This window comes from Gadus chalcogrammus, chromosome 20, assembly GCF_026213295.1.
Source record: "Gadus chalcogrammus isolate NIFS_2021 chromosome 20, NIFS_Gcha_1.0, whole genome shotgun sequence".
NCBI classification, from domain to species: domain Eukaryota; kingdom Metazoa; phylum Chordata; class Actinopteri; order Gadiformes; family Gadidae; genus Gadus; species Gadus chalcogrammus.
The window spans coordinates 5,283,006-5,298,746 of NC_079431.1; the positions used below are offsets into that span (position 1 = coordinate 5,283,006).

Here is a 15,741-nt window from a genome sequence, read left to right on the forward strand (position 1 = left end):
CACACGCGCACGCTGACACGCACGCATGTGGGCGGGAAACGGGGGGGGCTGACATCCCATCGACTGTTAAGTTATGGGACCACAGCAGAGGGGGCGAATCAAAACGTCGGAACCGTCTCCTCTGGCTTCGCTAAAACATTTGAGTCAGACATGACTTTAGTGTGTGTCGATTCTGCCCGAGGGCGTTTAGCTTGACGGCGCCTCGCCACAAATGAAAACCATGCAAAGCTACTTTCACACGTGCACTGCAACCCTGAACTTATGCAGACATTACCCAGAAGAGCTGTATGTGAGCACGCAAATGTCAGAATGAGTTTGACTGGACAAGACTATGTCCGACATATGTGAAAACATGTCTGACACCGACATTGTCCAGTTACATGTGTAAAAGGCCAACTCTGGACAATGGACTCTGGACATAATCTAGAGTTCATAATTTAAAACGGCTCCAGGTGGTTTAATCACCCATAACATGGTCCTTTTAATAGCAGAGAATTATTGAGTGCATTATTATTAAGAGAAAGATCAAGAGTTAGGAAGATGCATTTACTTTTGCAGGGCAAATTTTCAGGTCACATTTTAGTTTGGGGAAAAAGCTTTATTGTCAAATGTTCCCCTAAATTGTACACGTCTATATCCCTGGTCAGGCCGGACCTTCCCAAATCACCAGTACTTCTCAGCCCAGCTAGGAGCAGGGCAGCTTTCTCTTTACAATCTCCTGAAGGCCTACTCTCTGCTGGATACAGAGGTAAACTCACTCACTCACTCACTCACTCACTCACTCACTCACTCACTCACTCACTCACTCACTCACTCACTCACTCACTCACTCACTCACTCACTCACTCACTCACTCACTCACTCACTCACTCACTCACTCACTCACTCACTCACTCACTCACTCACTCACTCACTCACTCACTCACTCACTCACTCACTCACTCACTCACTCACTCACTCACTCACTCACTCACTCACTCACTCACTCACTCACTCACTCGCCCTGTGCAAGCAGCACTCACATCCTGTACTTCAGTAACCTACTACTATTGTATTTTTTTTTATTTCTATTTTAAGCACAGAAATACGGTCTATGTCACATAAACGTTTCACTGTACATCCTGTATGTGACGAATAAAAAACCTTTTGAATCGACTTTTTAAACACCATTGGATAATGCCCATCGACTCTCTTCCTGTTCCCAACCAGGTGGGCTACTGCCAGGGGGTGAGCTTCGTGGCAGGGATCCTGCTGCTCCACATGAGTGAGGAGCAGGCCTTTGACACGCTCAAGTTCCTCATGTATGACCTGGGCTTCCGGCGCCAGTACAGACCCGACATGGTCTCTCTGCAGGTGAGGCGCTGATTGCACTGCACTGCTTTGTTTTTCATTCGGATTTCGGGGGGTTAAATCACCTATACTCTCGGATCCAGCAGTCCTACTGTGCTGTAGCACAACTTCTGGGGGGAACACCATTCAGAGCCTGTCCCGGAAACCAAACACTGAGGGCTGGAGCTACGTGTTGTTTTCTGTTTTGTAACGGAGATTTTATGGGGAAGGGACTCATTTGCATGATTGGATGAGGAGGGGATTTTAATAAGTGTATTTCTACAGTGGGCAGTTTACAAGCTGTTGATGTGATACCTTTACAGCAACTCTTTTTACAGTATATTTGTGCTAGCCAAGTTTTTGTTCGCTGATAACAGCCAAGTCCGTGCGTCCTGATTTCCCCCATCAAGCAACATGATTGGGCGAAATAAATATGAAGCAAAAGAAAGTGAAACGGCCTTTCAACCAGATTGGATCTTGTCCACTATCTTGCAATCTTTTATTAATCTACAGTCTGATTTGTGAGACTAGGTTTGGCCTAATGTCCATGCGTTTACCCACCTAGCTCGTAAATTACTTGGCGCGGTGGGTGCTTGAATTCCAATAAGTACACGTATGAAGGTAGATAAAACGGATTAGGATGTCACATTCTTTAATGAAATTCAAACCAGAACCAGCGAGTCGGGCGACCTGCCAAGCCTATGTGCCTCACACCAAACTCACTTTATTCAAGGAGGGTTTGGGGGGGGGGGAGCCTTTCAATATGAATTCCACAAATCGTGCAGCGAATGTCCCACATAGAGAACTTTGAGAACGGTGTCAGAAGCAACATGAGGGTTGGTTGTTGGCTTGACGTGCCTGGGAAACTGCGATCAACAGTAAACAGTAGCATGAGTGTCGTTGCGTCCCCACCCCTTGTTCAAACCTTAGTATGCCTGCCTGTGCCGATACCTTTTGACCCCACCGCGTTGAAAGCTTTGTGAGGCGTGGCTGTGTGCAATCTAGCTCCTCTGTGCCCTCCTCTGTCCATCTGTGCTCCTATTGTGCTTCGCTGAGACTGAAGAGAGAGAGAGGTAGAGAGTTTGGGGGGGGGGGGAGAGAGAGAGAGGGGGGGGGGGGGGGGGGGGTGGGAGAGAGGGAGAGCGAGAGAGAGTGAGCAGTTACTTCCTTGTGAGCGTGTAATGTTGTGGAGGGCATTGCGTGTCAGCGAGTCAGGATATTGACAGACTGGTAATGTTTTACTTTTTACTTCGTTCTCACTTCTGCTTTTGGGACTTTTTCGCTTCGCAGTCAGGTTTTTGTTTAGAATGTATTTAAATAGTTTGCAGCGCGGTGTACTGAATTCCTAGCCTCCGTTGCATGTCTGAACACGCACGAATACGTCTGAACCAAAAGCTGCACTTTGTCACGTAAAGGTTAAGCCGATACCATTAGCCATGTGTTCGTATGTTCGCCCCCTCGTGTAACCGGACGAACAACAAAGCTTCTGAATGTGGGCATAATCTGATAAGCATGTCATTCGCGTGTGTGTGTGCGTGCGTGCGTCCTTAACAAGTGTCAGTCTAACCACGCTCCCTGCCCTTTGCGCTGTGCCTCCTCTCCTCCAGATCCAGATGTACCAGCTTTCCCGCCTGCTGCACGACTACCACCGCCGGCTGTACACCCACCTGGAGGAGCAGGAGATCGGGCCCAGCCTCTACGCCGCGCCCTGGTTCCTCACGCTCTTCGCCTCGCAGTTCCCCCTCGGATTCGTCTCACGCATCTTTGGTACGTTGTCTGGGACCCGCCCTTTCGTTCCCGGCGTCCAATCAGCCCTCCCGACGCCCCGAAAGGCCAACCGCTGTCCGTCGATGTCCTCTGATGTGCGAGGTAACCTTGTTGTTGTGTACTTTGTTTTGCGTTCAGATTTCCTCTTCATCCGAGGCACGGAGGTGGTGTTCAAGGTGGCGTTGTGCCTCCTCAGCAGCCATGAGGAGGAGATAATGGAGTGTGACAGCTTCGAGAGCATCGTGGACTACCTGAAAACTACGATTCCCAGCATGACCGAGGCACAGATGGAGCAGACCATCGCTAAAGTAGGGATTAAGGGTTTTCAAAATGTTATAACTGAGATAACAAACACAAAATAAATGTATTTGTTTTGACCGTTCACAAAACTGTTAAGATTTACTTAGGCTTTAGGCTTACAGTTATTAACTTTAGTAGCCAGAATACTGTTATACATAATACAGTATTCTGTTCATTTTACACCTAAAATTAATGTCGGTTTTTTAACTACTTTTTTTTTTACCATTTTTACTACAGTGCCTGCGTGTGGGAAAAGCACGTTGCACTTTCTCCCTCCAAACCCATAAAATAAATCGTTTTGACCCTTTCCCAAGGAACTAACAGGGTTTTATGTGATTAATTCCGCAAAGCCACAATAATGATCTAAAGTAAAAGCATGTCAAATTCAATCAATCAATTCGTAGCAGCACTCCAGCGGACAACCGCTGCGAAGCACCGGGTCCCGTTTGCCACGTTTGCTTCTGACCTGCTCTCTTCGCCCCCGGCACGGCCACCTCTCCCCCTCTCCAGGTGTCTGAGATGGACATCTCCAAGCAGCTCCACACGTACGAGGTGGAGTACCACGTCCTCCAGGACGAGATGGTGGAGGGCGGGCCCCTGGCGGAGGACTCTGAGCGGCTGGAGAAGCTGGAGAAGACCAACGTCCAGCTGAAGAGGCAGAACATGGAGCTGCTGGAGAAGCTGCAGGTATGGTGCGGCCGGAAGCACTCTGAAGGACACCTCGTGGTGTTTTGCAGGGTCAGGGAACAGGGAAGAGACCTTGTTCTAATGTTGAGTACGGTTCAGGTCAGAGCTCAGCCAGTAGGAGTATGCTTTCGTTCAGCTTTGTTTACATTTTCCCTTTGCTGTGCCCCTTTGTGGTCTTTTTGTTTTTGTTGTGTAATGCCTAAGATCGCCCGTAGGTGGCACTAGAGTGCAAGTTAAAGAATGGCCAGGGGAGACAAAGGACTGAGCGGTTGCCGTTATTGGCTTGCTATTACAGGGATTTGTGTTGTAAAAGTTACAGTGGGAAGTGATTGCAAAACATTTGAGGAAACAACGTTTCCCTACAGACATTCCCGCCACTAAGGAGGATTGTTTTGTTTATGGTCAATCACGTTGATCAATTGGTTTATACATAGCTATATATATTTATATATATATATGTATTTATATTTATATGTGTATATATATATATATATATTGCCAGTGACAAAGAATTTATTCAGTTAAAAAAACAAACGGAACCTTTCGTGCGTTGATGAAGTGGGCATAGTGTTGAGTACTGACTACTGAGATAGTCCAGATGGTTGGTGGTTGGATGGTCTGTTATCTCACACACACACACTCTCTCTCTCTCTCTCTCTCTCTCTCTCTCTCTCTCTCTCTCTCTCTCTCTCTCTCTCTCTCTCTCTCTCTCTCTCCCCTCCCTCTCTCTCTCTCTCTCTCTCTCTCTCTCTCTCTCTCTCTCTCTCTCTCTCTCTCTCTCTTCCCTCTCTCTCTCTTCCCCCCCCCCCTCCCTGTCGCTCGCTCACTCTCGTTGGTCTCTCTCTCTCTCTCCGTCTCTCCCTCTCCCTCCCTCTCCGGTGAACCTCAATGTTTCCCGTGCTTCCAGGCGGCGAGGCAGAAGATCCAGACGCTGGAGACGAACGTGGAGAGCTTCCTGTCCCGGGAGAGCAAGATGAAGCACTCCATTCGCTCCCTGGAGCAGGAGAGGACGTCGTACCAGAAGACGGCCGAGCGCATGCGCTCCTGTCTCCCTGCCGACGCCTTGGCAGATGTGGAGATGACCCAGATCAAAATGGGCCCCAATGGAAAAGCCAAACCCGTGGCCAAGAAGCCCTGATTGGGTACCCCAAGCAGGGGGGGGGGGGGGGGGGGGGTTGTGGGGGTGGGGGTGTGGGGATGTGGGTTCGCCCACCCGCCCGCTCTCCCTGCCCCGCAAGGACGCTGCATGAGGTAGACGGCACACACAGCAAATGGCATTTCTAAAGTAATACTGTATATATTGTTTGAAGGCTGGGCTGCATTGTGCGGCCACATAAAGAGCCTGAGAGTTTTCACAATACGATGTCTGGGGCCTCAGACGAGCCAAAACAGCCGTCTCCTGCCCCCAGACTTTTCCTAATGGCGCACCAAAGTACATTTTTCAGTCCTCATTCTCTCACTGCCAGTTAGAAGCTCAGCAATAAAGTAATAACCGCTCAAGGTCTTTGCCAGGGTGCTTCAGGGGGAGAGACGACTCCGGTCTGAGTCTAATCAAGCACTGCCTTAATGTAACAACAACCACTGCTAGTCAGAGGTGGTGGACCAAGTCTGACGCTTGGGTATGGCGTCTGCAAGCATGATTTAGTGGGGTATACAATCAACCAAGTGTTAGTTCACCCCTACCTGTCGGTGAACTCACTTTTATGCAGAGACTTTGGAGGTTGTCATGAAAAGACGTCCTCCGTTTTGCTTTCATAACTTTGTTCAACTGTTGTTTTTCCCCGTTGTTTGTACTTGAAAAACGATCCGAATGTAATGTCCATCCCAAAAACAAAAGACACTGGATACAATCGTGGGAAAGTTTGTTGTTGTGTTTCGGGGGGGAGCTCAGCATCTAGGTCCTGTGTGGAGGTCCGTGTCTATTGGTGGAGGAGGTGGAGGTCGGGGTGGGCTTCCACTCACGAGGAAACACAAACAAAGGGATGTGTCAAGACGCTGATTGTGTGAGTGAACCAGATAGTGGTCTCCGGTCGTGTTGTGGAGTCTTCGCCGTGGTGATGACCCCCCCCACCCCCCACCCCCACACTCTGCCCCGCCCTGGACCAGCTGATCTAGTCATGGAGCAGGAGAGGGGGGGCTTCAGGGCGTGTGTGAGACCACGAGGTTCCACCGCAGAAGAGCGAACCGACCGCGCCCCGGCCGTGACTCACGTGGTCCGGGACACCCCGTTTGTACTTGTACTCGTTTCGTCCTTTTTTTTTATTTTTTTATTTTCATTAGAAATGTTTGCGGCAGCAGACGTTTCATTATCGACAGCATTCGTCGCGTTGTTCCCTCCTCTGTGTTTACTTTTTATTCGTGATGCACCAGGAGCTCCTTCGCCCGATCGACTCTAGCGGTCGTATCTCGCCATGGATCGGGAGAGGACGGGTGTCCCCCGCTCCCGCGTTGTCTGAGACGTTCCCCTCGAACACCTGGACTGCAGACGCTGAGCTCTCCTTCAGCGAGGTGAGAAGAGATGGAAGACAAACAGGAAGGGAGGACATCAAAACGGTTGCCAGTGTCTGTCGAGTAGAGAAAGTCTACTAGTTCTTACACCATGCTCCTTATGGGTAACACACACACACACACACGCGCGCGCGCAAATACACACACACACACGTGCGCAAGTACACACACGCGTGTGCGCAAATACACACACATGCACGGAAATACACACACGCACGCGCGCGCGCGCGCGCGCGCGCGCGCGCACACACACACACACACACACACACACACACACACACACACACACACACACACACACACACACACACACACACACACACACACACACACACACACACACACACACACACACAGAGGGAGGCAGACATCGAACCGACTGACCTCAGGGACAGACGGTTCAGTTCTCTCTCTCCCTCTCAAACTGTCTCTTGGTTCTTTTGTTTAGTTCCATCCCACCGCTGTGTCTGACTCACCATCTCTTAAGGTTTCTCACTGAAGGAGAAGACACTCCTGGGCTTTAGTGCTACGTTATACAACACGTATGCAGTGTCTGTGTAAAAATAAGTATTGCAGGAAAGGCCAACAGCGTTTCCCTACCCTTGATGGCAAACGGTTGTCCAGAGTGCTGTATTTCACATGAAATGCTGCTTGTTTATGAGCATTCTTTTTTTTTTTTACCATACAACACGGCCTGCTTAACAAGGCTGCTGTTCATTTGCTTTGCTTAAAAAGGAATGTGCAGAATTTACCAACTTATGTTTTGAAACGACCAGTAGACGACCCTGAGCAATGCGTCAGGTCTCGTTAGCGGGCAAAAAGTTGCACTGTAACATATTTGACATTTTGTTACCGTTCTTGTTTTTTTGTTGTATTTTACAAAACTTGCAGTAATTACTTGTGAAGACTGGTTATTCGTTGTACAGGATGTACTTCAAATTAATCATTTCCAAGGCCTTCTCTTTCTTAAAACTATTGGATGACCAGTAGAAACCTGTTCTACACTGGTGGCTTTTTAACGTTGAATATTGGATGAATCATTGTCAAGTACATCAGCTCTTGGAACCAAAGAGGCAGTCTATTCAGTTATCTGAAGTAAAAGTCACCAATTTCACAATGTATTACAATGTATTACGATCTTTACATTGCTATTTGATACATTGTATATCAGGTGTGCTGTTTAGAGACAATGTAGCATAGACTCCTCAACAGACACATACAATAGCATTATTAATGCTCACGTAAAAATAGCTTTTCAGTGTTGTGGGTAAATACTGGATGTGGTTGACTGATCATAGTGTGGCTTACATAATCTTTGATAAACAATGTTATGCATTACACATTTAATTTTCTGATGAGTGCCAAAATCTGAACGCCTTAATGATTCACTGTCTGACAATCTGCAACACGTTGGCAACGCCAGTTCTGCTAGTGCATGTCAATTGTGTCCACATGGTGAATTAATGATTTCTGCTCTGTTTTTCTTTTCTCGTTTATTTCTTTTTCTTTTCTTTTATACCGCCTGGTGCTTTAAGCATCAACAGCATTAGCACCGTGTTCTTGTTTGATCATCAACCACACAAACGTAGCTCAAAAGGCAAACGCGTTGCGCGTTTCCCTCCCTTTAACTTGAAGCCTCCGCACCCAGCCGGGAGACATGTCATGATATCTTCAATAAAAACCTCTGTCTGGTTGTCTTTCTCAGCTTCCTCGTGTCCTTATCCTCCATCGTTCTCGGCCGTCTCTTGTCCTCGGGGTCCTGCGCGGTGTGGGATGTAGCCCTGAGCCGAACCTGGCTCTCTGTGCGAAATAACAACAGCGGTGCAATAGGCCAACGTGTTCGTGTCAGTTTTTACAGGCTCTATTTTTAAGGCCTTTTTGGAAGTTTTCTTACTTTCTTTCAACGCCTCGGGGCAGACAGGAGTGCAGGTACGGTCTTTCGGAAGTCGTGCCAAAAAAAAATAAAGAATCCGCTCTCTGGACTTACAATGCATCCCTGGCGTTGATTGTAAAAGAGACGAGATGTAAATATAAAAGTGGATCTGCTCATCGCGCACAGCCCTCCATCAATACAACGCCTTTTGATTTGACAAATGTACATTTGTAAAGTAACAAAGAAAAGATGCGTGCAAAGATGTGCTTGATATCCTTCTGTGTGTGTGTGTGTGTGTGCGTGCGTGTGCATACGTGCGTGAATGCGCGAGAGAATCGACCGACACATTTTGGAAGCACTTTATATCGTCTTTTTCATGTTTTTCGCTTTGTCGACCAAGCACACACTAGTACCTGGTGGTGAGCCCTCCGGTGCAGCAGACCAGAGTCCCACGTCCCCCCCCCCCCCCCCCCAAAGAGGGCTGGGCCCAGGGGACAGCCCCGTCGCGGCAGCAGCAGCAGTGCCGGGGAGGTGTTCTGGAGCTCGTCACCAAGAGGGAACACACAAGACACAAACACAAAGAGCCACGACCGCGCCAGGGCCTATCGCACGCTAAACAAAAGGGGGGGGGTGGGGGGGGGGGGGGGCACATTCCTGGTGTATTCCCACACGCGGACACATCCTGCAGCAGGGGCAACCGAGGGATGCTGGGACCCCGCTGGGGATTGGCCAAGAACCACATTTCCTCCACAGAGGCTCCTTATCTGTGTGTGTGTGTGTGTGTGTGTGTGTGTGTCCCCTCCTCCTTGCGCCTCTCGTTCCCATAAGGATCAGGGAGGGGCCGGGCCCCAGCTCTCTATTTGGGCAGTGGGCTGGGTTTCTTGTCAGGGGTCCAAGTGTAATAGTCTAGTTTGGGAGACGGGTGTAAATCCAGGACGTGATGGACGACGTAAGCGAAACGTGTATCGTAGTAAAAACGTAAGCCTGTCAATGTTTCAAAGTACAAAAAGGGAAATGAACTCGTGCGGACGTTTGGCCGCATCTGCATTGCGTATGTGTTTTTCTGCGTGTGTGTGTATGAGTGTGCATGTATTTTTGTGTATTTTTCTGTCTGTGTTGTTTGTGTGTTTTAAGGCCAGGGTCAGCCCAAAGGGTGGGGTTCAGAGGGGGGGGGTTCTGATACCAGAGCTTATTCTTGGGTTTGGACAAGAGAGGAGTGTGGGGGTGGGGTTGGCTGATGTCTGTGGGGTGGGGTGGGGTGGTGGTGGTGGTGGTGGTGGTGAGAATAGAAGGGTCCTCCTACCTTATATGGGAATTCATGCTGCACTGGCGCTGGTGCAGACCAGAGTCTGCAATGAAAGAAGAGAAAAAAAACAAAAAACAGTTGGACCCCGCCAGTGTACGGTCGTCAGAACCATGTATTCCAGCTTTTTGAGAATAGCTTTTGTTTCTGCAGCACGGTCATCCAAAGAAATGTTGAATCGATACTGTGCTTTCAGACCGAAATACAGCAAGGCACACAGACAACACACATATGCTCGTGCACACACGCACACATACACACAAACACACACACTCCATACACACACACACACACACTCCATACACTCACACACACACATACACACTCCATACACACACACACACACACACACTCCATACAGTCACACACGCACACATACACACAAACACACTCAATACACACACACACACACTCCATACACTCACACACACATACACACTCCATACACACACACACACACACACACTCCATACACACACACAAACAAACTGAACTCCAGCCAGAGCGAGACGGGATCATCAGAGCGAGATGAGCTCATCTATGCAGCATCCAGTCTGTTGTCCAGCAGAGAAAGATAGAGAGAGAGAAAAATATATTCTTTATTTCTCTCTCGAAAGTTAAAGAAAGTGAGAAGGAGGGTGGGGAGGCAGAAGTGCAAATGGGGGTGTAGTGAGAGGAAGGGGGGGATGGGTGGAAGCATGCGTATTTGGGAGTTCGGGGGGGGGGGGGGGGGGGGGGTGTTAGGCTTGGAGACAGCTGGAGGGGTGGTAGAGGGACCCAGGTGGACTCGGCCTCATCCAGAGAGAGGCTGCCCCCCCCCTGAGAGACAGCTAGGAGCACGCACGCACATCCGCACACGCAGCCCTAAACACATAGCGGGCCCTGCCTAGCTCTCTCCATCTCCTTCCTCCGCCCTCCCCGACTTATGCAGTTGTACCACCGCTAGTCCTTTTAACAGTCCTTTTCTTCCAACCCAGCTTGTGAAATGAACTTCAGAGTAGCAGACTTGGGTTCGGCTCAAATATGTAGTCACACGTACGCACACACACACTCACGCACGCACACACACACACACACACGCGCGCACAGACGAATGTTAGTGCACGTATTCGCACCATACCTCCAATGACATGTTTTAGTTAGCATAGTGACAGATTTGCTTCCTGCAGAGTGGCTTTGCTCCCACTCTCTCTCTCTCGCTCTCCCTCGCCCTCTCTCTACCTGTCAGCGGTGTGTGTCTGCCGGAGGGGGTGGTGGTGGTGGCGTTCGGCCAGAGAGACGAGCAGGAACGACACATGGAACGGGGGAATAGGACAATAATGAAGCGGCAGAAGAAACGCAGAGCCCTGCTGCACACATAAGAAAGCACCGGGCGCTCTTCCTATTCCCATGACTCGTCCACATTTCCGTTCGCTTTGTTTTTTCTCCCTTTTTTCTCTCTCCACCTTCTCGGAGCCTGCCCAGGTACCGCCACTGCACCCCCGCCAGCGCCGGGAGAGTCGTCTGATTAATGACACGGTTGTCATGTTTAATCCCTCATCATATTTTTTTCACTTTTCCCTTTTTTTTCTTTTTCTTTTTTTCTTTCTCTTGTAACGGCTCCCCCTCCCCCCCCCCCCCCCCTTAGGAAAGAAGGAACAGCGGCCTTGCGGCGGACCTGCAGAAACTACCCATAATCCCCCAGGCCCGATGGCTCTCCCGCACGATCTGAGAAGGTTCGGCCCGGCTTTGCCTGATCCTTGGTCGCATTCATCCGCAGAGCCCCGTGAGATCTGTGAAAACACACACGGTGCATCTCCACACAGACACACACGCACGCACACGCGCACGCGCGCACACACACACGCACACGCACACTCAAAGGCAAAAATCAGGAGAATCACACCCGGCAAATGGAAAGAGACACTCAAGACACGCTTGCACATACAAAAGACCCGATCGACACCCACCTACTGTGACCATCCTGCCCCAACCGTATTCACTTCCTGTTTTTCCTCGTCATTGTTAGTCAAATGTTTGTCTCGATATTCTGTTCACCTCAGTTCCATGCATTCGGGTTCCCAGGTTCTGCACCAAATTGCCGGTTCCTTATTTGTCGAGGGTTTGTTTCCGGCTGCCTGTTTACATTAAGTTAAGCTTCCTTTTGCATCTATTCCTTCTAGGTCTGAACGCTGTGCACGCACGCATTCATGTACGTACACACTCACACACACACTCACTAGCTCACGGCGGCTGGGGTCTGCAGCTAGTAGACATCTGGGGCAGAGCTGGTACACACACACACACACACACACACACACACACACACACACACACACACACACACACACACACACACACACACACACACACACACACACACACACACGGTGTGACACGTGGAAAGAAAAACAACATGGTAAGAAAAAAGCAAAAGGCGAGAGATGCTCACCAAACCGAAAGTAACGAGAGAGGAGATCTCATTGAGGCCGTGTCTCCTGCAGCTGACGACCGCCTGACAAATGTGAGTGCAATCCCAGGTGACTGCGCTGATCCCAGCAGAGACACCGTGCCTGCGAGCCCCCCCACTCCCCCCCCCCCCCCCCCCCCCCCCATCTAATTTAATCACATTATCCATTGTCCCTGCCTCGCCCTGCCCCCAACATCACCTCACCAGTGATTAATACAAACACGGCCGCACGAGCGAGAGGGGGTAAAGGGGAAGAGAAAACGAGCGATAGAGATAGTCAGAGGGGTGTGTGTGTGTGTGTGATTGTGTGTGTGTGTGTGTGTGTGTGCGCGCGCTTGTGTGTGTGCGTGCGTTTGTAGGGGTTGGACGGGGATGGGTGGTGGTGGTCCAGTCAGACAAGTGATGAGTGAGTCACACACACACACACACACACACACACACACACGAAGTAGAGGCAGCGGAGGACATCCTCCTCAGAGAGGAGGAGAGACCCTCACAGCCCCCAAAGTGCAAATAACAAGCTGGGATCTGAGGACCCCGCGGAGACGCCCTTTGTAATGTCCTCGATATCCCCGCTTTTTAATTCATCTTTTTTCTTTCCCCGGTTCATGTTTGCGGGGAGCTCACTTTATCTGAGTTCAGGGGGTTAAACCCTCAGGACCCCAGGAGAAATGATATCACTGTAGTGGGAGGCTTTGGGTGTGTCAGAAAAACCGAGGTGAGACACATCTGACATCATGCTTTGCGTAGTGTGTGTGTGTGTGTGTGTGTTGGGGGGGGGGGGGGGGGGGGGGTGTTAGTATGTGTGTGAGTGTGTTTTGGGGGGTTTTAGTGTGTGTATGTGTGTGTTTGAGGGGGAATCGCGAGAGGGGGGATGTACATGCATTCTTTTCCCATGACCAACAAGGGCATACACACACACATACACACGCGCACGCTCATACACACACACGCCCACGAACAACGCCGAGGCGAAGGGCAGACTTATGTGTGAGTCAGGACGCAGTGTGACGTCATCTCTGGACAAACTTAACAAACAAAAGAGAAAAATCATAAATCACACCTCCCTCCCCTCCCCTCAATGTGTTTCTGTTCACAACAAAATGATCTTCCTTTACAGATAAGCTCTTTATTTAAAACTTCACATTTGTTTCCGTTTTCCATTAGAAAATTCCAAATATATATATTGGAAAAGGACTCGGTGATACTCCTCTAGTTCTCCCATCTCTCTGATTTCTTTCTTTTGACTGCTCAATCGTTGCCTTTAACGTTCACAGGTCAACACACGGGGCTCTGTTTACTGAGAACTCACGTGAAAATGGGTACCGGGGGCACCACTTTCATCAGTACCAGCCTAACCGCACACTCCTCGCTTTCTTGCTTTCTCACGCTTTCCCTTCTCTCTCTTTAGCTTTATCTCGCTCTCCTTTCTCTCTCCTTCTCTCTCTCTCTCTCTCTCTCTCTCTCTCTCTCTCTCTCTCTGTCTCTATCCTCCGTCTCTTTCTCTTCATTTCGCTCTTGCTCTTCTCCCTCTCTTTCTCGTACTCTTTCGCTTTATCTCACTCTCTCTCTTCTCCCTCTTCCACCTTATCTTGCTCTCTGTCTCCTCTCTGTCTCCTCTCTCTCTCCTCCCTCTCTTTATCTTTATCTCTCTCTCTGTCTCCTCTCTCTCTCCTCCCTCTCTTTATCTTTATCTCTCTGTCTGTCTCCTCTCTCTCTCTCTCTCTCTCTCTCTCTCTCTCTCTCTCTCTCTCTCTCTCTCTCTCTCTCTCTCTCTGTCTCTCTCTCTTCCTGCCTATCTTTTCAGCTCACTGTCCAACCTCCTGGAACTTGGTCCAGTTCTTTACAAAGTGGACCACACCCCAAGTAACTGTCCCTCCAAGACCAATTCCCCCCCATTCCTCGGGCTTGTCTCCACGCACACAAGTCTCGCAGTAACATCCCAAATCTTAACATGCTTCTTACTTCATAGAGCAATGAACCGTGTTAAAGCTACTGAACTTTTGCTAGTTGCCGAAACAAGCAAGAATTGACATATTGGTAACAATATTGAAACGTTAAGCTCAGGTTTTTCTCTGTAGCCTGTTAGTCATACGACAGAATCGAAGAGGTTAGTTTCACGTGGAAACACACCCTCCCACAGACCCGAACCAAGCCATTGGGGTGAGGTGGTGTGGAGGAAAAACTCGAGACGAGGTTACAAAGACAGGAGGAAGTCAACCCTTCCAGGGTCTCTCTCTCTCTCTCTCTCTCTCTCTCTCTCTCTCTCTCTCTCTCTCTCTCTCTCTCTCTCTCTCTCTCTCCATATATATGTATTATGCAATAGTTGTTATGATTCGGTATGTATAATATGCCTGCTAACTAGTTGGGGTAGGGTGATGGCCCATGGTGTGTGTGTGTGTGTGGGGGGGGGGGGGGATGTCTGTCCGTGGCTGTACACATTTTGTTTATTGTGCAATTGTTTTAAATGTAGATTTAAAATTTAAAATCCCAACCAAAATGATACTCTGTCTACAGGAGTAAGTGAATTCCATTACAGTGGTGCCACACTAAAATATATGACTGTGAGTATGTGTGTGTGTGTGTGTGTGGATGCCTTGTGAAAAAGTGGGTCAACTCATCCTTGTAAAGATCTGTCTGGGTCAATGTGTGACAATAAGGACATGAAGCCGGCTCATTCAGAACAATCTGATGTCAGCTCCCCATTCATCGAGAGAGCCATTCATCAAAAGCATGTTTATCTTGTGTGGTCACTAGTGGTCGTCCCTCCTCTATTCTGTCCATATATGTCATCCATCGCCATCTTCAGACCCCTTTTTCCTCCATTTCCTCTATTTCATCAGGCACTTTTCAGCCTCCTTTTCCCTCCACTTCCACTATAACGTCTCTTTAATTTTCTTCTTCTTCTTCTTCTTCTGCTTCTTGTCTCCTTCATCTCCCTGTTATTTCCTCCAGCTCTCTCTCTCTCTCTCTCTCTCTCTCTCTCTCTCTCTCTCTCTCTCTCTCTCTCTCTCTCTCTCTCTCTCTCTCTCTCTCTCCGCGCCCCTCCGACCACGGCACCCTCCCCGACGGTCTCCCCGGCGCGGGGATGTCATGTGATACTTAGCGCATAGCGCGGCTGAATTCCCACCGTGCGTCATTAACCTTTTGTCTTTCCTTCCCGTTGAACCCAGCGTGGTGCAATCTCCCGCCCGATACCAACGCGGACGGCGGGGGAGGGAGCGGGCGTCACATCTCCCTCACTCCCGGCTGATGGGGGTGAGATGGGGGGGAGAGCGGGTGAGGGGCTTTGGGCACCAGAGATCTTCACTACATGCTTGTTAGCTCCGCTCAATCGGGAGCGGAGCCATATGGATCAGCCTCATGATGTGCCACGTTTTTTTCTTCTTTTTTTCTTCCCTCTTTCTTCACACTGTGACATACTTCTTTGCAGGAAATAAAAAATCAACGTGCAGGTCATATTAAGAGGATTGCCCCGTACTTTGCGGGTAACACTGGGCTCCTCTTGTGCCTTCTCCCCTCCAA

The 15,741-nt window shown here is 49.4% G+C and overlaps 2 protein-coding genes across 5 annotated transcripts in view; both read left to right on the forward strand.

The window, feature by feature from the left end:
- The window catches only part of tbc1d4 (TBC1 domain family, member 4), a 30,552-nt gene extending 25,315 nt beyond the window's left edge, over window positions 1–5,237 (forward strand). For 3 of the 4 annotated variants that reach the window (XM_056579435.1, XM_056579437.1, XM_056579436.1), the window contains 6 exons: window positions 648–748; window positions 1,210–1,353; window positions 2,937–3,096; window positions 3,235–3,404; window positions 3,907–4,083; window positions 4,991–5,237. In XM_056579435.1, the coding sequence (XP_056435410.1) occupies window positions 648–748; window positions 1,210–1,353; window positions 2,937–3,096; window positions 3,235–3,404; window positions 3,907–4,083; window positions 4,991–5,221 (983 nt within the window). In that variant the 3' untranslated portion in view covers window positions 5,222–5,237. Of the gene's footprint in view, window positions 1–647; window positions 749–1,209; window positions 1,354–2,469; window positions 2,560–2,936; window positions 3,097–3,234; window positions 3,405–3,906; window positions 4,084–4,990 lie in introns of those variants that run through there. The other variant, XM_056579438.1, reaches the window with a different exon arrangement.
- Window positions 5,238–6,444: 1,207 nt separating this feature from the next.
- The window catches only part of klf12b (Kruppel like factor 12b), a 30,980-nt gene continuing 21,683 nt past the window's right edge, over window positions 6,445–15,741 (forward strand). Inside the window, exon 1 of the mRNA XM_056580347.1 lies at window positions 6,445–6,591. Within this exon, the coding sequence (XP_056436322.1) occupies window positions 6,445–6,591 (147 nt within the window). The remainder of the gene's footprint in view (window positions 6,592–15,741) is intronic.